Genomic DNA, 25,189 nt, shown 5'->3' with positions numbered 1-25,189 from the left:
ACTTGAAGGGGTGTGCATAAGACTGACATGACAACGTCATAATCATGACATGACACATGTCATGAATATGAAGGAGGTTTTATGCATGTTTATGACATATGTCATTAAGTGTCATTCGCTCAATTATGACATTTTTAATGCAAATATGACATTGTGTGAGATGTCTTTGTTATGGCAACTTACTAAACTTTAAGACAACAAAACCTGTCATGAATATGTCATAAACATGACATAGCAGATTAATTATCAAACTTAAGAAACCACTTCGCTTTATGGGTTAACATTTCATGTGGTTGGTTTTGACATTGGCTGTCATGAAGCCATTATAACATTTTAATGACAAATTAAATTTGTACCACTGTAGTTGAGGTCAAGAAAAACATTCATGACACAGTTATAATGGCCTCATGACAGCCAATGTCAAAACCAACCACCTGAAAGTTTAATGAAATGTTAACCCATAAAGCTAAGTGGTTTCTTAAGTTTAATAGTTAATCTGCTAGGCTATGTCATGTTTATGACAATTTATGTTGTCTTGGTAATGTCAAGTTGTCATGACAAAGACATTGACAGGTTTTGATGTATTGGTTTATGTCAAGTTGTCATAACAAAGACATCGCAAACAATGTCATATTTGCATTAAAAATGTCATAATTGAGCGAATGACACTTAATGACAGTTGTCATAAACATGCATATCTATTGCTTCATTTATGACCTCTGCCATGTCATGATTATGAAGGTTTCATGTCAGTCTTATGCACACCCCTTCAAGTAAAGTGTTACCCAAGTTAATAATAGACCAAAAAGAAATGGTCTACTTATGTAACAACAAAATGATTCAAAATAATCAAATATACCCTTAAAAATGTGTAGGGCTATAGATTTACTAGACTATAAAACCAGCAAAAATATAAAAAGGAAAAAAAGAGTATTTTGTACTGTAGCCTATATTTTGGTATTGTGGGACAACTTTGCTTTAGTTTTACAAAAGTGATGCCCTGAAGAATGCCCTGGGAGCTGACAGCCATTTTTACTGAATATTTTTGTGAGTTATGTTTTTTTTAGTTTTTTTTTAAGAATTAACAATGATTAGTTATAGAGAAAAATATAATTATTCTAGAACTGACCTTAGTGTATCAAATTATTAGAGCACATAGTATCATTACTACTGTATATTCCTGCAATACAGGAATATTACAGGACTTCATTTCTAGGAAAATGCAAAGCAATTAGAATCTCTGAAGTACTCCTTCCCTGACAGCTTGGAGTATTGCGCTAAAAGAACAACGATTTGAATCTATTGAGTACTCCTGCCCTGAGAGCAGCGCGTAATACACTAACATAACAGCAATTTGAATCTATTGAGTACTCCTGCCCTGAGAGCAGCGCGTAATACACTAAAAATAACAGCAATTTGAATCTATTGAGTACTCCTGCCCTGAGAGCAGCGCGTAATACACAAGGGGCAACATTCTGATCTGAAAAATGAAGCCTACCCGGAAGTGCGAAAAACTGCAATATATCGAAAATCCGCTAGGGGAAGGTCCCAAAAGGGAGCAAATGTCCATACTTAGCCCCCATGTTAAAATGTCCGTTTTCACAGCATAAAATCATGTTTTTACAGGTTGGTCCCATGGACTTTTATTGGATTTTTCGATAGGTTCCGAGTGCCTGACAACGGCGAGGGTAGTGAATTTTTTTCTAACTCGTTAGTTTAGATAGTATTTAGATATAAAATGTATGACAATAAGGGCGTGGTTAACTTTGATTGACAGCTTGATTGACAGCTGAAAGGCAGAATGACAACATAAGAAGCGCCATTTTTTAATACAGTTGACATATAATACTACTGTTTCTGTATCATGAAATGTAGTTTTAAGAGTTTTTCAGGCGAGAATGTAGTTGTTTAAAGCTCAAATCTGTGGTTTATTTATAAAGATTTATGAAAATTGTATCCAGTTGTGAGATCCAGCGATGACCGGGCGCTCGGCGCGATGTACCCCGCCTGGAGCAGCCTTTCATCGGCTAGACGTTTTGAGGTTTGCCGCTGACTCTGGCGTCTCTGTAGTGGTTAAACATGAGATATAATTCGTCTTGTCTATATCTAACGGGCGATTTTTGGTCTCGTGGGCAATCGTTTTGGCTGAGGGGAAGTTTCATAACTTTATAAGCTATATTTAACTTGTACCGTTGTATGGTTAGACTCTAGATCGAGCGCATGACTTTTTATGTTTGACTGAATTGTTTGCTTTATTTGTATAGCTTATTGTAACTTTACCTTTTACTTATACTTTTATAATAGCTAATATTGATAAAACTGAAATTTAACAAAAAGAGACTGGGTTGAGTTTTGTCATTTTAAATTTTAATACAACGAAGATGATCTGTAATGTTGTTTACTGCAACATCTGTTGTTTAGTACAAATGCACATATTGCCTGGACCATATTAAAATGTTTAATATTTTTATATTATATTTAAAACGAAAAGAGGCAGGTTTGTGTTTTATATTTCGTTTTGTTATAAATAGGCAAACGTTATGTGCAGTGAATATAATCAATACGCGTCGCCTGAACCACATTTGTGTGGCTATAATGTTTAAGATTTCTTTAAATGAAAACGAAAAGAGTTAGTATGGTGTTTTATAACATATTTCGTTGCCTAAAATATACACAGAGATAACCGGAGTAGCAGAGCGAGCTGAGTGACGCGCGCTGCGTCAGAAGGTGGGCGGGGTTAGGGTTTCCCAAGATCTTCCAAGATGGCGCCGCCCATACCCCCCATAAACGGCTTCAAACCCGTTCTTCAGAAAGTCTATGGGTGACGTCACAGACGCTTTGTCCATATTTTTTACAGTCTATGGTAATACACTAAAAATAACAGCGATTTGAATCTATTGAGTACTCCTGCCCTGAGAGCAGCACATAATACACTAAAATAACAGCGATTTGAATCTATTGAGTACTCCTGCCCTGAGAGCAGCGCATAATACACTAAAATAACAGCGATTTGAATCTATTGAGTACTCCTGCCCTGAGAGCAGCGCGTAATACACTAAAAATAACAGCGATTTGAATCTATTGAGTACTCCTGCCCTGAGAGCAGCGCGTAATACACTAAAATAAAAGTGATTTGAATCTGAGTACTCCTGCCCTGAGAGCAGCGCGTAATACACTAAAAATAACAGCAATTTGAATCTATTGAGTACTCCTGCCCTGAGAGCAGTGCGTAATACACTAAAATAACAGCGATTTGAATCTATTGAGTACTCCTGCCCTGAGAGCAGCGCGTAATACACTAAAATAACAGCGATTTGAATCTATTGAGTACTCCTGCCCTGAGAGCAGCGCGTAATACACTAAAATAAAAGGGATTTGAGAGTACTCCTGCCCTGAGAGCAGCGCGTAATACACTAAAAGAACAGCGATTTGAATCTATTGAGTACTCCTGCCCTGAGAGCAGCACGTAATACACTAAAATAAAAGCGAATGAATCTATTGAGTACTCCTGCCCTGAAAGCAGCGCATAATACACTAAAATAACAGCGATTTGAATCTATTGAGTACTCCTGCCCTGAGAGCAGCTCGTAATACACTAAAATAACAGCGATTTGAATCTATTGAGTACTCCTGCCCTGAGAGCAGCGCGTAATACACTAAAATAAAAGGGATTTGAGAGTACTCCTGCCCTGAGAGCAGCGCGTAATACACTAAAAGAACAGCGATTTGAATCTATTGAGTACTCCTGCCCTGAGAGCAGCACATAATACACTAAAATAACAGCGATTTGAATCTATTGAGTACTCCTGCCCTGAGAGCAGCGCGTAATACACTAAAATAAAAGCGAATTAATCTATTGAGTACTCCTGCCCTGAAAGCAGCGCGTAATACACTAAAATAACAGCGATTTGAATCTATTGAGTACTCCTGCCCTGAGAGCAGCTCGTAATACACTAAAATAACAGCGATTTGAATCTATTGAGTACTCCTGCCCTGAGAGCAGCTCGTAATACACTAAAATAACAGCGATTTGAATCTATTGAGTACTCCTGCCCTGAGAGCAGCTCGTAATACACTAAAATAACAGCAATTTGAATCTATTGAGTACTCCTGCCCTGAGAGCAGCTCGTAAAACACTAAAATAACAGCGATTTGAATCTATTGAGTACTCCTGCCCTGAGAGCAGCGCGTAATACACTAAAATAACAGCGATTTGAATCTATTGAGTACTCCTGCCCTGAGAGCAGCGCGTAATACACTAAAATAACAGCGATTTGAATCTATTGAGTACTCCTGCCCTGAGAGCAGCACATAATACACTAAAATAACTGCGATTTTAATCTATTGAGTACTCCTGCCCTGAGAGCAGCACGTAATACACTAAAAATAACAGCGATTTGAATCTATTGAGTACTCCTGCCCTGAGAGCAGCGCGTAATACACTAAAATAAAAGTGAATGAATCTATTGAGTACTCCTGCCCTGAGAGCAGCACGTAATACACAAAAATAAAAGCGATTTGAATCTATTAAGTACTCCTGCCCTGAGAGCAGCGCGTAATACACTAAAAATAACAGCGATTTGAATCTATTGAGTACTCCTGCCCTGAGAGCAGCGCGTAATACAGTAAAAATAACAGCGATTTGAATCTATTGAGTACTCCTGCCCTGAGAGCAGCTCGTAATACACTAAAATAACAGCGATTTGAATCTGAGTACTCCTGCCCTGAGAGCAGCGCGTAATACACTAAAAATAACAGCAATTTGAATCTATTGAGTACTCCTGCCCTGAGAGCAGCGCGTAATACACTAAAAATAACAGCGATTTGAATCTATTGAGTACTCCTTCCCTGAGAGCAGCGCGTAATACACTAAAATAAAAGTGATTTGAATCTATTGAGTACTCCTGCCCTGAGAGCAGCGCGTAATACACTAAAATAAAAGTGATTTGAATCTATTGAGTACTCCTGCCCTGAGAGCAGCGCGTAATACACTAAAATAAAAGTGATTTGAATCTATTGAGTACTCCTGCCCTGAGAGCAGCGCGTAATACACTAAAAATAAAAGTGATTTGAATCTATTGAGTACTCCTGCCCTGAGAGCAGCGCGTAATACACTAAAATAACTGCGATTTGAATCTATTGAGTACTCCTGCCCTGAGAGCAGCGCGTAATACACTAAAATAAAAGTGATTTGAATCTATTGAGTACTCCTGCCCTGAGAGCAGCGCGTAATACACTAAAAATAACAGCGATTTGAATCTATTGAGTACTCCTGCCCTGAGAGCAGCACGTAATACACTAAAATAAAAGCAATTTGAATCTATACTCCTGCCCTGAGAGCTCGTAATACACTAAAAATAACAGCAATTTGAATCTATACTCCTGCCCTGAGAGCAGCGCGTAATACACTAAAAATAACTGTGATTTGAATCTATTGAGTACTCCTGCCCTGAGAGCAGCATGTAATACACAAAAATAAAAGTGATTTGAATCTATTGAGTACTCCTGCCCTGAGAGCAGCGCGTAATACACTAAAATAACAGCGATTTGAATCTATTGAGTAATCCTGCCCTGAGAGCAGCGCGTAATACACTAAAATAAAAGTGATTTGAATCTATTGAGTACTCCTGCCCTGAGAGCAGCGCGTAATACACTAAAATAACAGCAATTTGAATCTATACTCCTGCCCTGAGAGCTCGTAATACACTAAAATAACAGCAATTTGAATCTATACTCCTGCCCTGAGAGCAGCGCGTAATACACTAAAATAAAAGTGATTTGAATCTATTGAGTACTCCTGCCCTGAGAGCAGCGCGTAATACACTAAAATAAAAGTGATTTGAATCTATTGAGTACTCCTGCCCTGAGAGCAGCGCGTAATACACTAAAAGAACAGCGATTTGAATCTATTGAGTACTCCTGCCCTGAGAGCAGCGCGTAATACACTAAAATAACAGCGATTTGAATCTATTGAGTACTCCTTTCCTGAGAGCAGCACATAATACACTAAAATAACAGCGATTTGAATCTATTGAGTACTCCTGCCCTGAGAGCAGCGCGTAATACACTAAAATAACAGCGATTTGAATCTATTGAGTAATCCTGCCCTGAGAGCAGCGCGTAATACACTAAAATAAAAGTGATTTGAATCTATTGAATACTCCTGCCCTGAGAGCAGCACGTAATACACTAAAATAACAGCAATTTGAATCTATACTCCTGCCCTGAGAGCTCGTAATACACTAAAATAACAGCAATTTGAATCTATACTCCTGCCCTGAGAGCAGCGCGTAATACACTAAAATAACAGCGATTTTAATCTATTGAGTAGGCTACTCCTGCCCTGAGAGCAGCGCGTAATACACTAAAATAAAAGTGATTTGAATCTATTGAGTACTCCTGCCCTGAGAGCAGCGCGTAATACACTAAAATAAAAGTGATTTGAATCTATTGAGTTCTCCTGCCCTGAGAGCAGCGCGTAATACACTAAACTAAAAGTGATTTGAATCTATTGAGTACTCCTGCCCTGAGAGCAGCGTGTAATACACTACTCAATAGATTCAAATCACTTTTATTTTAGTCCTGCCCTGAGAGCAGCGCGTAATACACTAAAATAACAGCAATTTGAATCTATACTCCTGCCCTGAGAGCTCGTAATACACTAAAAATAACAGCAATTTGAATCTATACTCCTGCCCTGAGAGCTCGTAATACACTAAAAATAACAGCAATTTGAATCTATCGAGTACTCCTGCCCTGAGAGCAGAGCGATCGCGGGAGATGTATCATTTTGACCGTTGAAATATCGCGGAAAATTTGAACGAGTTCTGTTCTCGCATATCAATTTAACAGACAGCGAGGTAGCATTGGAAAAGCATGTTTTACACCAGTTACCCCATAAGCAGCTTTGTTTTGGTCGACTGATGAAACAGTCAAATCAAAATGCATAGCCTACAATACGATATTTAGACGATGATTAGTTCTTTGCATTTTTAAATGTTCGCTTATTATCTTAGTAAACGTTAGAGGATGTTGAATTGTAACACAATATAGTTGTAAATTCACTTACCTTGCAATAAATGCGTTCTCCCACGAACATGTCTTTTATTCCGACTATTCTTCAAGAAATCCCTCCGCAGCGCATCTCAAATTCAAACGTCTAAACCCCGCCCTTGCTTCAGTTTCATTGGTTGAAGCTGTAAACCAATCATTTTCCTTTCTGCCCTCAGAACATATTTGAGTAAGTAAAACTCCCATCTGCGAATTTTCTCATCTTTGCCTTCCCATGAGACGGAAGGTGTTCAATGGATTATGCTGGCAAAAGCAACGACAGTTTTTAAAGAAAACTCCTTGAGAGAATACATAGAGAGGTTTCCCTTTCTGAATCTCAAAATAGCTCACGAGGTCTAAAATCTCCCATCACACATTTAATATTTAAAACCCCATAGAATCAGAGGTGTTCTTCGAATCCTGAAGACATTGGACATGCCCTATAACATTTGTGCTTATTTCCACTATTTACACCATAAGGAAAATGGCTCACTACACTGCATTCAGCCCAGATTGTATTTCAATAATAATGCTACTTTGATTTTCTGTTTTCATAAAAGCAGTGTGAAAGACAGTGCTAGTGGTCATAAATACTGCATTCAGCACCTGAGGAAATATTGATCCCTTCCTAAAGGATCTATTAATATGAAATAATAATAATAAAAAAGCGTCTCCTCACAATCACACACATTTTTATATGTAGTTTATTTACAAAAAATAGTGTACAGTTTACTCAAACAAAAGAGGGTGTGTAATTGAAGGCACATTGCGGTGCACCCAGGTTTGAACACACTCAATCATTGTTGTGCCATTCCTGGAAACAGTTCCTGTTCAACTGAAGACACAAATTAACGTCACATGCCTGGCATTTCCATGGTGTTTGTTGCTTCTTGCCACGCACTGCTTTGCAATGCACACATATGCGGCGACCAACAGTGGCAATATTTCTGACGTCGGAGGTCAGCTCAGCTCCTGGAACCGGCACATGGTCATTACTGGTCTGTTCTGGATCTGCTTTCTCAGACACACCACAGAGCCCTGCAACAAGCTCTTCCATAAACGCCTTGTGCGTCATGTTGCCGTGTAGCTCCTTGTGCAATATGAAAGCGTTGGTGGCAGCAACGTCCAAGAAGTGTAGAAAGACTTTTCTGTACCACTTCATGGTGTTGTGCTGTGCAGTGTAGTACTGCAACAGCTGGTCGGACGGGTCAACACTTGTCATGTGCTGGTTGTAAGCGCTCACAGGCGCAGGACATGGAAAAGACTTTGTCCTCCGTGTCTCTTGTGCTTTCACTTGTCGTTTCACACGGTCTCCTGTATAGGCAGCATGGATGGTGGAACAAACAGACATCTCTTTTTTGTCCATCCACTTCACACACACAAGAGGCCCATCTCGAATCCACCGGATGGATCCCCTGCTGGACTTTTTGGTCAATGGATTAGATGCGCTCCGTGGGAAGTCCTTCCTAGTGTCTCTGTAAGTCCCACAAGCACCAAACTTCATAGCAAACAAGTCTGTTAAGAGCTTTGGACTTGTATAGAAATCGTCCATGTACACATGGTACCCAGAGCCCAAAACTTTCTTGTCCAGAAGAGACATCACAGCATCATAAGAAAGCCACGGCCTGTGGGAAAGATGTTCTTGCCCGTGTACACAGAGAGGTCCACAGTATATCCATTCGACGAGTCTGCCAGGAAAAAAAACTTGAAGGCCAGCTTTGCTGACTCGGCTTTCATGAATCTTCTCATTCCTGCATTTGCTCTGCATGCCACCAGTCTTTCCTTCACAGCCAAATTTCTTCTGGGGTGATAAAAGGTTTTGCACGCAAGACGGATGGTGTCCATGAGGGGTCTGACCCTGAAGAGCTGGTCATGTTCAGCTGTTCCCCTCTTTTTGTCATTTTCCTTGTCTGCCTCTGGGTGACTTATGTGCAAATTCCATGAAATGGTGCGGTATCGGTCCCTAGACATGACTGTGGCGGGAAAGGGCACAGAGAAGAGATTGTCCTGCCGCCAGTAGTCAGCGATGGAGCTCATCTTCACCAAGGACATGTAGAAAACGAGTCCAATGTAGCGGTACAGCTCGTCAACACTGACATCTGTCCAACTGTATTTGCGACCCTTTGCGAGTGCCCTGGCAGCCTGAGCGTTTGTGTTGTGGCACAGTTTTGACACGGCGCTCTCTGAGAAAAACAGTTTGAAAAGACTCATAGGAGAGTGCGAGTCAGCAAGACTCGACTGCGGCCCAGGTTCCCGAGCTGGCAGGAATCTCAGAGACTTTGGAGCCACATCGACATCAGTCTCTTCCCTCCATGACAGCGTCTTTCTCTTTAAAACAGGAATCTGGTCACTGTCATTCTCACATCTGTGGGGGGAGAAAACAAAAGTGAGCATGTTGACAAAAGGATCACAACATTATCAATTACCAATACTGATATATTGCCAACTCATTAAAATGCGATTTACACATTCATCCATGCACATATACTTTGCTTAGATTCATTTTGATTACATGTACTGTGAAATAATATGTCACTTGTAAAATGACGGGGTAAACGTGCACTTACACATTAAGATTCTCAACCGCGTTGAAAACTGAACGATGTTTGTGTCCTGTGTGAGGTTCACGTGAAGGAACCACATTCCTAGAAAAGAAAAGGTACAAGCACAAATATTAGTAAACAATTAACTTATGTTGTTCAAGGTGGCAAACCAGTGCATGCATAAGTGATAGACCCTTTTCACATTTCCGGGTTTCTCAGAAGAGAAAATCATCCTAGCTGAGTAAAATTCTAATGTGGTGAATGAGAGACTATATTACATATATATTTTTGTTTTTAATTTGTTCAAATAACAATATAAACATTTCACAAAAGTGTTCACAACTTTCAAAAAGAGTAAAAGAAATATAGAGAGCTTAATAAAGGCAGTCGAGAAGAGAGAAAGATGTTTATCTCACTGTCACTCACACAGCCGCAGTATTAGAAACACCCTATTTTTTTTTTTATTTTTTTTTTTATTTGATGCAACGGTGATATATTACCATGTCCATGTAGGCTATAGTTATAAATGTGCATACATTTAAATAGTAATGATAACACTCTGCAGGATTCACGATGCTTATCACCATTAAAACTAGTCATCACAGTCTGTGAAAATGGTCCATTGATAATTAATGGATATACGGTCGCGCGCTTTAAATGGCTGTTGATGGGGCATCGACACGCTTCTGTTATTCACATTCAAAACATTTACACCTCAGCAGATGTTGGAGAACACAGTAACCCCTCATTTACACTGAACACGTCTGCAGCGCATTACGGCTGCGACACAGCTACCGGAGCTGATCGCGCCCATTCAAGTGAATGCTTGTGTTTACACCGGCCGCGACGCGGCGCGTTTCAGTATGGGAAGCCAAACAAACCAAAAGTGGGACGAGACAGCGGGGGTTTACAGAGCTCGCGCCGCGCTGACATGTCCTCTGCGCGGTTCAATGGTCCGAGCCGCGCGGCCGATTCGTCAGCGCAGCGCGGACGTGTTTCCCAGCGACACCCAATGGGCAGCGCGGCGCGAACAATCCTCACCAGCGCTGCGCTGACCAATTTAAACAGCGCAGCGCAAACCATACATGCAAATAAATGTACAATAAAGAAACCCCTCCTTCCTTTCAAAAAATTGGTTCTCTGCTGAAGTTTAGGAGTTTTTCCCTACAAAGAAGAAGAATGACAAGATGAAATGCATACATTTCTTATGTTTATTATCTTTAATAGTGTTAGTAAAGAGTAGTGTTGTGCGTTGATACTTTGAAGAACTGCACATATGTATAGGGGAATTATCACCCTACGTCACACGGCGTCACGCAGGTTGTACTGCGCATGTCGGGACCAAAAGTGGTCAAAAAAATACGCGGAGAACATTCCGAAAATTAAATATAAACTCAAATATATATATAAAATGTTTTAAATCGAGCTATTAGTATTATTCTTAACCGTATCCGTGTAATGATCAGCTGTTAAACTGGTCTTTCTGCAACCACGATGCGCACGCATCCCGGATGTTTACAAACCTATAATTGGTAACTTCAATGACTTTCAATATCGTAGTCGTCTTGAGGAGCACGCCAACCTTCTGGTAATTATATCGGACAGTTTACATGTTCAGGTAATGTATTTTATTATTGTAGTAAGTTTTGCATTCAGCCATCATTTGTAGACTTTAAGCTTTTTATTTAGATTAATTGGAAAAAGTGTCCCTCCCAATCAACCTGAATACACACACACACACACACACACACACACACACACACACACACACACACACACACACACACACACACACACACACACTATATATATATATATTGTGTGCGTGTGTGTGTGTGTGTATTCAGGTTGATTGGGAGGGACACTTTTTCCAATTATTCTCAATGGCAAAAAGTGTCCAAATCACACTGAATTCACCCTATAAATCAATATCACAAAATATCAATAACATAAAATCGATCTTTAGTTTTAACATTTTATTCAAAATTAACAAATGATCGTTTTAATTATGGAATTCAGACATAAAAAGCTTAAAGTCTACAAAATAATGATGGCTGAATGCAAAACTTACTACAGTAATAAAATACATTAGCTGACCATGTAAACTGTCCAATATATAATTACCAGAAGGTTGGCGTGCTCCTCAAGACGACTACGATATTGAAAGTCATTGAAGTTTCTGCTTTATACAGCTCTTTCCGTAGCCTCTATACATATGTGCAGTTCTTCAAAGTATCGACGCACAACACTACTCTTTGCTAACACTATTAAAGATAATAAACATAAGAAATGTATGCATTTCATCTTGTCATTCTTCTTTGTCTTCTGTAGGGAAAAACTCCAAAATTTCAGCAGAGAACCAATTTTTTGTAAGGAAGGAGGGGTTTCTTTATTGTACATTTATTTGCATGTATGGTTTGCGCTGCGCTGTTTAAATTGGTCAGCGCAGCGCTGGTGAGGATTGTTCGCGCAGGTTCTCGGCTCGGACCATTGAACCGCGCAGATGACGTCAGCGCGGCGCGAGCTCTGTAAACCCCCGCTGTCTCGTCCCACTTTTGGTTTGTTTGGCTTCCCATATTTCAGAAGCGGCTAAAGGCCAATTTATACTTCTGCGTCGGGTGCGCGTAGAAGGTACGGCGTAGCATACGCATTGACGTGTACCATACGTCGTACCCTTCGCCGTACCCTGACGCGCACCTCCTCAAAAATGTAACTACGCGTCGCGGCGACGCGGACCGCAAGATCTGTGATTGGTCGGCTGGATAGCATCGCGTTTCCTCCTACGCATTTCCGGAATGATCTTCTGCACTCTGCACCGCCCGCCCGCCATTTTTAAATTCCGAAGATCAGTGAAGAGCCATGGAAATAGACCAAGTGACCGAGAGATTGCTTGAAGAAGTGCGGAAATACAGCCATCTGTATGACTCCTTCAGTCGCCATTGCTCGTAGAAACCTAAACTCAAAACAGCCGCGAGGAATGTAAACACAGTGGAACATTAAAACCCACCCGCGCCAACTAGCGTTTCGGCGGTGTAACTGCAGAGCAACACAGACATTCGCAGAAGTATAAATGCTCACGACGGCGTGGCCTACGTGCGTAGCCTACGACGTACACTACGGCGTACACTCGACGCAGAAGTATAAATTGGCCTTAAATATAGGCTGGAAACGCCGCTCGGGACAACAAGAAGACCCGCATCATTCCCCGTCACCTGCAGCTGGCGGTGCGCAACGACGAGGAGCTCAACAAACTTTTGGGCCGAGTGACCATCGCTCAGGGCGGCGTCTTGCCCAACATCCAGGCCGTGCTCCTGCCCAATAAGACCGAGAAACCCTCCAAATCTAAATAAATTAGTTCTAAAGTTTGTCTTATTTAGATCAAAAGGCTCTTTTAAGAGCCACCCATTTTATCTGACAGAGAGTGTCTTCCTTTTTAATATTTATAAACCGCATAAAGGCGTTTGGTTGAGAGAGAAAATGACCCATCAAACCAGAGTCAAATATATGATTGCGTCATTGACGATTACAGTAACTTTACAGTGTTTGTTGTAAGCACATGATGATCCCCTAATGTGTTTGTTATCCAACCCATCTCCCTTAATATTAAAATGTAGTTGGTCTACCAAGCTCTGATAGTGTATTGAATATTTTAATAAATTGTTCAAAATAAAAAGCAACCTACATATCGGCTTCATGGAAAAAGAAATTGGTAAATATTACTTTATTACAATATTACCGGTTCTTTGATCCCTATTTTACGGGACGGATGGAAACCCTAGTGTGTCTCGCTGCAGTGCTTTTATACCATGGGCGTAGGTTTAGGGGGGGACGCTAGGTACTAGTCCCAATCAATATTTTGAGATGACAAATTTGTCCCCACCAATATTTAGCAAGCTCCTTTGAACTGCTATTTGGATCTTTGCGCTGCTATTTGGATCGATTCCAACGGCCAAAACAACGACAGTACAAGAAACGCCGTAATTTGATTGGTGGCGGTGTATCTGACAGGCTACACGCGCGGGCCGGGACTACTTTTGTGCTTGCACTGGCAGCGAGCGGGTGGTGTGTGTGTGTGTGTGTGTGTGTGTGTGTGTGCGCGCGCGCGCGTCGACGACGCCGACGGTAAGTTCTCTTACGAGAGGTTCTCTCGAATTGCGTAAGTAGCTTACGCTGCGGGAAAAGTCATCTTTCTCGAGATATGAAGCCAAAAAATTATCCTTAATTTGTATAAATTTGTCAACGCAGTGCAGCAGCACGCAGACCTAGAGCAGGCTAACTAGCGTGCTCATTGGCTGCCCTGCCGCAACTGCAGCAGCCTACCAGTGAGCCTGGCGTGACGTCACGCCCAATGGGAGCGCTCAGCGCCCCCACGCGTCACGGCCCGTAAGAGGGGCGTGTCTTAGCTTATAAAAGGAGGCTCGGAGGCTGCTTTCTCTGATTTTTGTCTCTTCAGCGAAGCTCTCCGCATCGCTGGACTCTGAGGAAGCCGCCGTCGAAACAAGCGACCAGCAAGCCGAGGATCTCAGACTGAGGAAGCCGGCCGCCTTCGCCGCCTTCAGCTTTCCCTGCCTGCTTCGCTATCCGGCGAATATATCCTTTATTTGCTCTATGTGTGTGTGTTGTGTGCTCGCCCCGCGACACACTTTGCATCTAAAAGAGCGCGAGGCGTTGTTTCAAATGCCTCGCTCATCCTGTGGCTCGTGCAGAGCCACGCTCAGCGACGGAGACCGCCTTGTGATTGCGCTCTCTGCCTGGCCTTCTACCCGGGCGGCTGCGTACAGCGAGCCGGGTATGACAGCTGAGCGCTCGCCGGAGCCCCTCCCGCAAGCCTCGCTCTCTCCTTCTCCCCCGCCCTTCACCGACGCGCAGCGGCCGGCCATTGCCCGCACTGCCGTCGCCTCAGGGGACGAAGCAGATGACGTCAGACCCCTCTGTCAAGCCGCGCAAACGGCGCCGCTCACAAGGGATGTCAGAAACGGACGGTCTCGGGCTATAGCTTCCTTTACGTTACAAGAAAGCTACCCCCCCCCCGTCACTGGCTAAAGGAGAGTAGAGTGTTAGCGGACTAACCTCCATTCCTGACATATTTCTCAGTCCCCTCCTAAGCTTAGGCGACTGGAAATACATATATTGCAGTAACGAGCCTGTTTTTATGCACGCACGCCTGCAAACTAACGCTACGCAAAACATGACGACGCTCGCCCTTCCTGCGCTCTCCCCCTCTGTTCGAGCCGCGCAAACGCGCCGCTCACAAGGGATGTCAGAAGTAGGCGGTCACGGGCTGGCTTCCTTTACGTTATAAGAAAGCTACCCCGCGTCTCGGTCGTGCGCGTCACCTACCGGCCACCTCCATTTCTCAGTCCCCTCCTAAGCTACAGGCGACTAGAAATATCTATGTTGCAGTAAACGAGCCTGTTTTCATACACGCACGTCTGCAAACTAACGATGTCACAGCACATGATGACATCTTCCCGCTCTCTCTCCCTTTGTCCGAGCCGCGCAACCGCGCCGTTCTCAAGGGATATCAGAGCGGACGTCACGAGCACCGACGAAAAGAGGAAGTCCCACCCAGGTCGGACTAAACTCCGTTCCTGACATATTTCTCAGTCCCCTCTAAAGTTCAGGCGGCTGGAAATACTAATACTGCAGTAAACGAGCCTGTTTAATACACGCACGCCTGCAAACAAACGCCGAAACGAAACACGACGCTCTGTCATATGCTTGCGCTAACTGAGAGCTTATGTGAGCCCCTGTGGCTCAGTGGCAGAACACTAGGCTTCCGCGCGGGAGATCCGAGTTCGAATCCGACTCTGGCGGCAGATAAATATTTTTTTTCTGCTGGCTTCTCCGAGCTCGCGGCAGCTTTCTTACATACAGAAAGTGAATCCGCATCTCGCACCCTCCCGCTCACAGGATGGTGCTTGAGTATTTATGAGCGTCTAAACATATGAGCCATCAAAGCATTCGCTCTATCAGTTTCCTATAACGCCAATGGTGTTATAAGTGTAGAATATGTGCCCACTCCCACGTGCTCACTGCTACACACAAACACGGTCTCCCCGGTAACGCTCACAGAGCGCACTCTCATAGCGGGCATGCGCCGCTCGAGTGCTAAGCGTAGAGAATGTGCCCACAAATCTGTGCCCACACCTACCCACTGCCCGCTCTGTTACACAGTTACCCCGGGTTGCAGATCCTCCAAAGCTCACAAACATTCCGGCTCTGGCCGAAGGTGTCATAAGTGTAGAAAATGTGCTCACCACTACACACAAACACTATCCCCATGGTAACACGCTCAGAGCGCACTCTCATAAAGCGGACACACGCTCGAGTACCAAGTGTAGTAAATGTGCCCACAACCCTGTGCTCACAACTACCCGCTGCTCGCTCTGCCACTCAGTTACCTCGGGTTACAAAGCTCCCAAACACTGGCCGTGTTATAAGTGTAAACTCTGCGCCCGCTCACGAGCACGCGCACCCACTTTCAGACATGACAACCCCCACGCCGCTCTCGCGCCAGGGGTGTTTAGCAGCAAAACGCGCTCCATCCGTAGCGATCGAGCCATCATATGCTGTACAGCCAGTCAGCACTGTTTTCCAGCCCCCGTGTTCGAGCACTGGCGGCGCGTCGCCGCCCCATCCTCTCTGATACAGGTTCCCCATCCCGCTCAGCGCGGCGATCTGAACCCAGAGACCATTCGACCCCTAGCTATGCGTGCAAAAGCATGGGAAGCTATTCAGGGCGCGTCAGAATGGGTGCTGAATACTATATAACACGACTATTCGCTTCAATTCGCTCGTCGCCCCCCCGCGCTTTCTAGCGCAGACGGAGACAAAAGTGACTTTAGAAGCAGCGCACCTGCTTCAAGCAGAAATAGCGAAGCTGCTGCGCAAAGGGGCTATAGAACAGGTTCATCCTTCTCTGAGCGAGTCGGGCTTTACAGCCGTTACTTCCTCGTACCCAAGAAGGACGGAGCGCTAAGACCTATTTTAGATCTGAGACACTTGAACAAAGCCCTCATGAGACGGCCGTTCAAAATGATTACAACCAGACAAATTCTCGCGCAAATTCGCCCGGGAGACTGGTTTATCTCTCTCGATCTGAAGGACGCATATTTTCAGATCCAGATAACACCCCGTCACAGGCCATTCTTGAGATTCGCCTTCGACGGCCGGGTTTATCAGTACACCGTCCTGCCGTTCGGTCTATCTTTGGCACCCCGTACATTTACGAAGTGCATGGACGCGGCTCTCTCTCCCCTGAGAAGACAGGGGATGCGGATACTGAACTATCTGGACGATTGGCTAATTCTAGCGCAGTCAGAGACAGAGCTTGTGTCTCACAGAACAGCGCTTCTCAGCCATCTGGAAAGCTTGGGTCTCTCAGTCAACTGGACCAAGAGCTCATTACTGCCCCGTCAGTCTATTTCCTTTCTCGGGATAGAACTGGACTCGGTGGCTATGACGGCCAGATTGTCAGAGCAGCGCGCGCGCCGCATTCGACATCTCGCTGCGTCTTTCTCGCCATCTTGCACTTCAATCCAAGATGGCGCCGCGGATGGCTGCCTCGGTGTTGAGCTCTCCAGTTGTTACACTGTTTTTGTTAGTTTGTCCTGTTTTATGTTTGTCATTCGCTATCAGTTATACCAGGGACGAACTGCTGAACATTCGGCAGTGCACACCAACTGATCACCAACCAGTTTTTGATTCTTCTGGCGTTTTGCGGAACATTGTCGTCGGTTGCGCCGCTGCACTGTGGAAACAGTATAAGACGCGCAGGCGTGGGAAGCGAGCCGGCACACTCGTGAAGCTCAGGCAGCGCGGATTCAGAACGGCGCTGCCTAGCATCCATCTGGCGAATGTCCGCTCTCTCCCTAACAAAATGGACGAACTACTTCTGCTCTCACGCAAAAACAAGGACTTTACCAACTCTGCTGCTCTGTGTTTCACGGAAACCTGGCTGAACGAAGCCATTCCGGACAGCGTGTTACATCTACCGGACTTTCAGCTGTTCAGAGCGGATCGCGATATGGAGTCAACGGGGAAAACGCGCGGTGGTGGGACATGCTTTTACATCAACAGAAGGTGGTGTACTGATGTAACTGTGTTAAGGAAGATGTGCTGTCCTGATGTGGAAGTGCTTTTCATTAACTGTAAGCCGTTCTACTCGCCGCGGGAGTTTTCCTCGCTCGTTCTCATCAGTGTTTACATTCCACCGCAAGCACACGTGAGTACGGCGCTGCAACAGCTGGCTGATCTGATCACAGAAACAGAACAACAACACCCGGACTCTGTTCTTATCATTCTCGGAGACTTTAATCAGGCAAAACTCACACGTGAACTGCCTAAATTCAAACAGCACATTACATGCCCCACCAGAGACAATAATATTTTGGACCATTGCTACACCACAACAAAGGATGCATATCGCTCCGTCGCCAGAGCAGCTCTAGGACTTTCCGATCACTGCCTGGTTCATCTTCTACCAACTTACAGGCAAAAACTTAAAACTGCTAAGCCAGTAATAAGGACTGTAAAGAGATGGACCAACGACACAGAGCAGGTCTTACAAGCCTGTTTTGAATGCACTGACTGGAGTGTTTTTGAAGCTGCTGCCAGCGATCTGGACGAGCTCACAGAGACTGTAACATCATACATCAGTTTCTGTGAGGATTTATGCATCCCTACCAGGACTTACTTATCATTCAACAATGATAAACCATGGTTCACACCAAAACTCAGACAGCTTCGTCAGGTCAAAGAAGATGCCTACAGGAGTGGGGATAGGATCTTGTATAATCAGGCCAGGAACACATTGACAAAGGAGATTGAAGTGGCTAAGAAGAGCTATGCCAAAAAGCTGGAAAACCAGTTTTCCTCCAACGACCCTGCATCAGTGTGGAAAGGCCTGAAAGACGTTACCAACTACAAGACACCATCCCCCAGCATCGACAGCAACAAGCATCTTGCGAACGAGCTGAATGTCTTTTACTGTAGATTTGAGACCCCCGATCAGACACCCCATACCCGCCCTCACCATCTCTCTACACAGCCATCAACACCTCCAGCCATCCCCCTCCCCTCCCCCCCTGCACTTCAGATCAGTGAGGATAATGTGCGTCAGATCTTCAGGAAACAGAAGAGAAGGAAAGCACCAGGCCCAGACGGTGTTTCACCAGCCTGTCTGAAAACCTGCGCTGACCAGCTGGCCTCTATCTTCTCACTGATCTTCAACAGATCACTGGAGCAGTGCAAAGTCCCTTTCTGCTTTAAACGCTCCACCATCATCCCAATCCCGAAGAAACCAAAGATCACAGGACTCAATGACTACAGACCTGTTGCCTTAACATCTGTGGCCATGAAGTCATTCGAAAGACTGGTGTTAGCATATCTGAAGGACATCACTGGACCCTTGCTGGACCCCCTGCAGTTTGCCTACAGAGCAAACCGGTCTGTGGATGATGTGGTCAATATGGGACTGCATTACACCCTACAACATCTGGACAAACCAGGGACCTATGCAAGGATTCTGTTCGTGGACTTTAGTTCTGCCTTCAACACCATCGTCCCATCACTGCTCCAGACCAAACTGACCCAGCTCTCTGTCCCTAGCTCCATCTGTCAATGGATCACCAGCTTTCTGACAGACAGACAACAGCTAGTCAGAATGGGCAAAATCACGTCCGACAGCCGCACCATCAGCACCGGTGCTCCACAGGGATGTGTTCTCTCACCACTGCTCTTCTCCCTGTACACAAATGACTGCACCTCTAAAGACACCTCTGTCAAGCTCCTGAAGTTTGCGGACGACACTACTGTTATCGGACTCATCCGGAACGGTGACGAGTCTGCGTACAGACAGGAGGTGGAGCAGCTGGCTCTTTGGTGCAGTTATAACAACCTGGAGCTGAACACGCTCAAAACAGTGGAGATGATCGTGGACTTCAGGAGAAACCCCCCTGCACTCCCTTCACTCACCATCATGGACAGCACTGTGACTGCAGTAGAGTCATTCAGGTTCCTGGGCACCACCATCTCTCAGGATCTGAAGTGGGACACTCACATAGACTCTATTGTGAAGAAAGCCCAACAGAGACTGTACTTCCTGCGTCAGCTGAGGAAATTCAACCTGCCACAGGAGCTGCTCGTACAGTTCTACTCAGCTGTCATCCAGTCCATCCTCTGCACTTCCATCACCGTCTGGTTCGGCTCTGCTACCAAAACCGACCTCCGTAGACTACAGCGGATAGTTCGGACTGCTGAGCGAATCACTGGCACTACCCTTCCCACACTCAAAGTACTGCACTCATCCAGAGTGAGTAAAAGGGCTCGCAAAATCACTCTGGACCCGTCACACCCAGCACACTTTCTGTTTGAACTGTTACCGTCTGGTCGACGCTACAGAGCACCGAGCACAAAAACAACCAGACACAGGAAAAGTTTCTTTCCCCAGGCCATCTACCTCATGAACACTTAAATGTTCCCCTACTGTGGAACAAACATGTGCAATACTTCCCTCAGACATTTCATTATAGCACCTTATAACTTTATACATATTTATAATTTATAATCTTTTATTTTTATTTTATTTTTTCTATTTTTAATTTATACCTATGTTACTTGTCACTTGTCTTGTCACTTTATATTGTATGTGTACTGGAAGCTACTGTCACCAAGACAAATTCCTCGTATGCGCAAGCATACTTGGCAATAAAGCTCTTTCTGATTCTGATTCTGATTCTTTCTAGACGGGCAGTCACGCGCCGCTGAGGACATTCCAGCGAATCCTGGGGCATATGGCTTCAGCTGCAGCGGTGCTCCAGCTGGGCTTACTGCGCATGCGCCCGCTTCAACGCTGGCTGAAAGCGCGAGTGCCTCACCGAGCTTGGACTGCCGGCAGCCTACGAGTCAGGGTGAATCAGGGCTGTGTTTCAGTCCTCCAGCCCTGGCTGGCAGCCGAATGGTATCGCACAGGAGTGACGATGGGTGTTGTCTCGCACCGGAAAGTTGTCTCGACAGACGCGTCCAACCGAGGTTGGGGAGCGCTCTTCGAGGGCAGACCGGTCTTTGGCCTTTGGTCAGACCAGGAGAGTCGCCTTCATATAAACTGTCTAGAGATGCTGGCGGTCGAGAACGCGCTCAAGCACTTCCTCCCATACCTACAGGGTCACCATGTACTAGTCCGTACGGACAACACGTCAGTGGTGGCCTATGTGAACCGTCAAGGCGGTGTCAGATCCAAAAGGCTCTGGAGCTCAAGAGCGCTGGTCTCTGCATGCATGGACGCTCAACGGATACACGTTGACTTGCCAACAGGGGTTGTGAACACGATCACACAGTCTAGAGCCCCCTCTACGAGGCGGCTCTATGCGTCTAAATGGTCTGTGTTTAATAAATGGTGCACCGCCAAAGGGCTGGATCCACAAGCATGTGGAGTGTCGCGTGTGCTTTGTTTCCTCCAAGAGCTGCTGGACTTGGGCAGGTCCCCATCCACGCTCAAAGTATATGTTGCGGCCATCTCAGCTTTCGCCGACTCGGCGCTGGGCCGCGCATTAGGGAGAAACGAATACATCATCCGCTTCCTGAGAGGAGCTAGGAGGATGAACCCCCCGCGACCCCCTTCGGTTCCTATTTGGGATCTTTCCCTGGTCTTACAGGCCATGAAAGCGCATCCCTTTGAACCCATGGAAACCGTGGACATGAAATACCTCACGCTCAAAACCGTTTTTCTGATAGCTTTGTCTTCAGTCAAACGTGTGGGTGACCTTCATGCGTTATCAGTTAACGCCTCATGCCTGGAGTTCGGACCTAATGACTCTAAAGTCATTCTCAGACCAAGGCATGGTTACGTCCCTAAAGTTTTGGACACACCCTTCAGAGCACAGGTCATTTCCCTCTCAGCTTTGCCGGCAACCGGCAGCGAGGTTGACAGTAACCTCCTTTGCCCTGTCAGAGCACTGAGATACTATGTTACGCGCTCCGCCGCCGCCAGGCGCTCGGAGCAGCTTTTCGTTTCGTTTGGTGGGCGCACTAAGGGTCTCGCCGCCTCGATACACAGTCTGTCCAGATGGATAGTGGACGCTATCGCAGCTGCTTACGCGTCTAAAGACCTGCAGTGCCCCCTGGGCATCAGAGCCCACTCTACCAGAGGCATGGCCTCGTCGTGGGCTTGGTCTAGTGGAATTTCCATTCATGACATTTGTACGGCGGCGGGCTGGGCCTCCCCCTCTACATTTGTTAGATTTTACAATCTGGAAGTTCCCGCCCTGCAGGCTAAACTTTTATCAGTCTAAATCTCGCGTAGGCCGGCCCACTTCTGTGCGCGGGCTACTGTTGTTGATTTAGCTCTCCTGGTTGAGCTGTACCATACAAGGGTTTGTCAGTCAGACCGGCTGCGCCGCTCTGTGTGCCCTATTGTGTGCTTGTGTACTCGCGCTAGCCATCATATTGGCCGCCTGGCTCACACTATTTGTGTTCCCCGGACTTCCCTGGGACTCATTCAGTGGATGCTGGGCGCGCACGGCGTTGACAAGGGAGTTCCCGCAGCGTAAGCTACTTACGCAATACGAGAGAACCTCTCGTAAGAGAACGTATCGGTTACCTAACGTAACCTCTGTTCTCTCTAGAAGAGGGAACGAGTATTGCGTAACCTGCCGTGCTCGCGCCACGAGCTCTTTCGCTTCAAGCGACAAAAACCAGAGAAAGCAGCCTCCGAGCCTCCTTTTATAAGCTAAGACACGCCCCTCTTACGGGCCGTGACGCGTGGGGGCGCTGAGCGCTCCCATTGGGCGTGACGTCACGCCAGGCTCACTGGTAGGCTGCTGCAGTTGCGGCAGGGCAGCCAATGAGCACGCTAGTTAGCCTGCTCTAGGTCTGCGTGCTGCTGCACTGCGTTGACAAATTTATAAAAATTAAGGATAATTTTTTGGCTTCATATCTCGAGAAAGATGACTTTTCCCGCAGCGTAAGCTACTTACGCAATACTCGTTCCCTCTTCTAGAGAGAACAGAGGTTACGTTAGGTAACCGATACGTTACCAGGGCTGTCTCTCTGCCACATACAAAGGCCAGAGTAAAACATTTTAATATTCTGTTTTTTGCCACTTTTTGTACTTTGTAGATAGATCAGCTATGCCACCCAAGAAGAAGAAAGGGGACATACGAAGCTTTTTCATAAAGCAGAGTGTAAGTAGGCAAAATAACTAGCCACACAAATAAACTAGCAGTAGTAGTGACTGACCAGGCTTTCAAATGCAGATTCTACTGTGGAAAATAGTATTGATTGGTGATAGTATGTGTTACCATGTTGTTACAGTTAAACCTAGCAGCAGCAATCTTTCAACTAAGGTTAAGAGTATTGATTAGGCTGTGCAGCACTGATAGACTCATAGAAGTCACGCTATCATGATAGAATGCTACGTTAGCAAGTCACTGAATGTTAATTAGCTGACCTTAACTTAGAATCTTGCAGTCAACATAAACAGTGGATCTGAGACATTTTTCGTTTCTACATTCTATTTATGTAATGTATTTGTGAGTGAGTGTAGCCTAAGAATTTAATATTTAAGAATAGAATATATCAATAGAATTTGATATAGAATAGTAGATACAATTTTAGTATTAATGGAATACTGTAATCATGGATAATAATAATAGATAATAATAATGGATTTGTTGTGTTGAATGCATACTATGATACGTGTGTATTTTATTCATTTGTTCATTATTTAATTACATATAGAAAACTCATTCCAGGGGGAGGGGGAGGGGGATGTCCCCACCAAAGCTGAGGCCAAACCTACGCCCTTGTTTTATACAGACTGTAATGTGATCTTGTTCTAATCCGAGATCTGCACAACCACTGGGAACTAAGGCGAGTATTTCAGAACAATTTAATACAACATTGTGAGTATAAAGACCAGGGAGGTGTTATATATACACTGTTTGATGTTATGAAGTATTCAACAGAACAAAGGCAGCTCGAGCGGGAAACCTTCCACTTGTTTGAAAAAGAGGAAACGCGCAGTCATTGGCTGGCACTCATGCGCAGACGTCACGTATTAGCCAATCACAAGGTCTGCATCCTCGCGACACTATGAGCTCGTGGCGGTAAAATGCTTTAAAAGCGGGTGTATAGCAGCATTTCTTTCCAGCGCGAGCAAGACAGAGAGAAAGACCGGAGACCGCATCAATGGCAAGAACCAAGCAGACCGCTCGTAAATCCACCGGTGGTAAAGCCCCGAGGAAGCAGCTCGCTACTAAAGCCGCCCGTAAGAGCGCTCCGGCCACCGGCGGCGTCAAAAAACCTCACCGCTACCGGCCCGGGACCGTGGCTCTGCGGGAGATCCGCCGCTATCAGAAGTCCACCGAGCTGCTGATCCGCAAACTGCCCTTCCAGCGGCTGGTGAGAGAAATCGCTCAAGACTTCAAGACGGACCTGCGCTTCCAGAGCTCCGCTGTCATGGCCCTGCAGGAGTCTAGCGAGGCTTATTTGGTCGGTCTGTTTGAGGACACAAATCTGTGCGCCATCCACGCCAAGAGGGTCACCATCATGCCCAAAGATATTCAGCTGGCCCGCCGCATCCGCGGAGAGCGCGCTTAAACTAGCGTCTGCGTCAACCCACAACGGCTCTTTTAAGAGCCACCAAAACTGCACTGAACGAGATCATTTCCAGTTTAACTCAATATGAGTAGAAAGTTGCGTTCACGCATTACATTAATACTCTGGGTCTAATACTCTGCTGGAGAACTCTTTCCCCCCAACCGTTCTCTAAATCATCAGAAACCCTATTAGAATTAAATATAATCCTAACCCTAATTATAAAATACTTAGACATAAAGAAATTATAAAGCGGTTATGTATTTTAATGTTTGTATAGGCCTAGATCTACTTTTTTTTTTTTACTTGAATGCTGTTTGGCCTTTAGGACAAATTATATATGAAACACCAATTATTGAAATTAACAAAACTATCATGTGCAATCGATTGACATGTAAACTGCGCACTCAGATTCTAATGTTGTGGATAGTTTCAACGGAGCTAGAAATTTGTCTTCATATTTACAGGTAAAGCTTCGTTTCATCTTCAAACAGTTTTCCCAAACAAGACTACAGTGGTTGTTTTTTCCCCCCCCAACTCTTTTCTTCCAGCTATCTTACTCCCTGATAGTGGTATATGGTCTGTTTTGAAACTTTGAGCGCAAGTTGAATGCCAACTTTAGAGATTACTCTTCTACAGGTGCAAGTTCAGCTAAAGGTAGACATACAGTATAAGCAACTGAGGCCTGAAATCATTTATATTCTGCAAATATATCCGAATTGTCTAATACAAAATGTACTATACTGTACTTCTAGATTAGCACATTTCATTACCATTCAGTATCTCTGTATATTATATCATGGTATTATAACATCCTCTTCATCAAACGAAATACATCTTATAAAACATGAGAGAAGTCGGACAGGCCTCGTTAGATTATGGTTTGGGTTGAACCACATAATTGTTTTGTGCTGGAACTATATTGAGGGGAGGGGCGTTTTGCGCCTTGTGACGTCGTCTTGGTTTCTATCAGGTCCTGTAAGTAAATATGAAAAGCC

At 44.9% G+C, this 25,189-nt stretch overlaps 2 protein-coding genes across 2 annotated transcripts; one reads left to right on the top strand and one right to left on the bottom strand.

Moving 5' to 3' along the window:
* Positions 1–8,649: 8,649 nt before the first annotated feature.
* On the bottom strand, positions 8,650–9,825 carry LOC309490008 (piggyBac transposable element-derived protein 4-like; the record flags this gene model as incomplete). Its single annotated transcript, XM_082158954.1, has 3 exons — positions 8,650–9,415; positions 9,618–9,695; positions 9,764–9,825. 3 exons carry the CDS (start codon positions 9,823–9,825, stop codon positions 8,650–8,652), a joined length of 906 nt encoding a protein of 301 aa, XP_082015080.1.
* Positions 9,826–23,778: 13,953 nt separating this feature from the next.
* Positions 23,779–24,240, top strand: LOC309491109 (histone H3.2-like). Its single transcript, XM_082160559.1, has one exon. The coding sequence runs from the start codon at positions 23,784–23,786 to the stop codon at positions 24,192–24,194; it is 411 nt and encodes a 136-aa protein (XP_082016685.1). The 5' UTR covers positions 23,779–23,783; the 3' UTR covers positions 24,195–24,240.
* The last annotated feature ends 949 nt before the right edge of the window (positions 24,241–25,189 follow it).

This window comes from Leuciscus leuciscus (genome assembly GCF_965113295.1).
Source record: "Leuciscus leuciscus genome assembly, chromosome: 25".
In the NCBI taxonomy this organism is placed as follows: Eukaryota; Metazoa; Chordata; class Actinopteri; order Cypriniformes; family Leuciscidae; genus Leuciscus; species Leuciscus leuciscus.
This window is presented reverse-complemented; position numbering and strand designations above follow the sequence as displayed.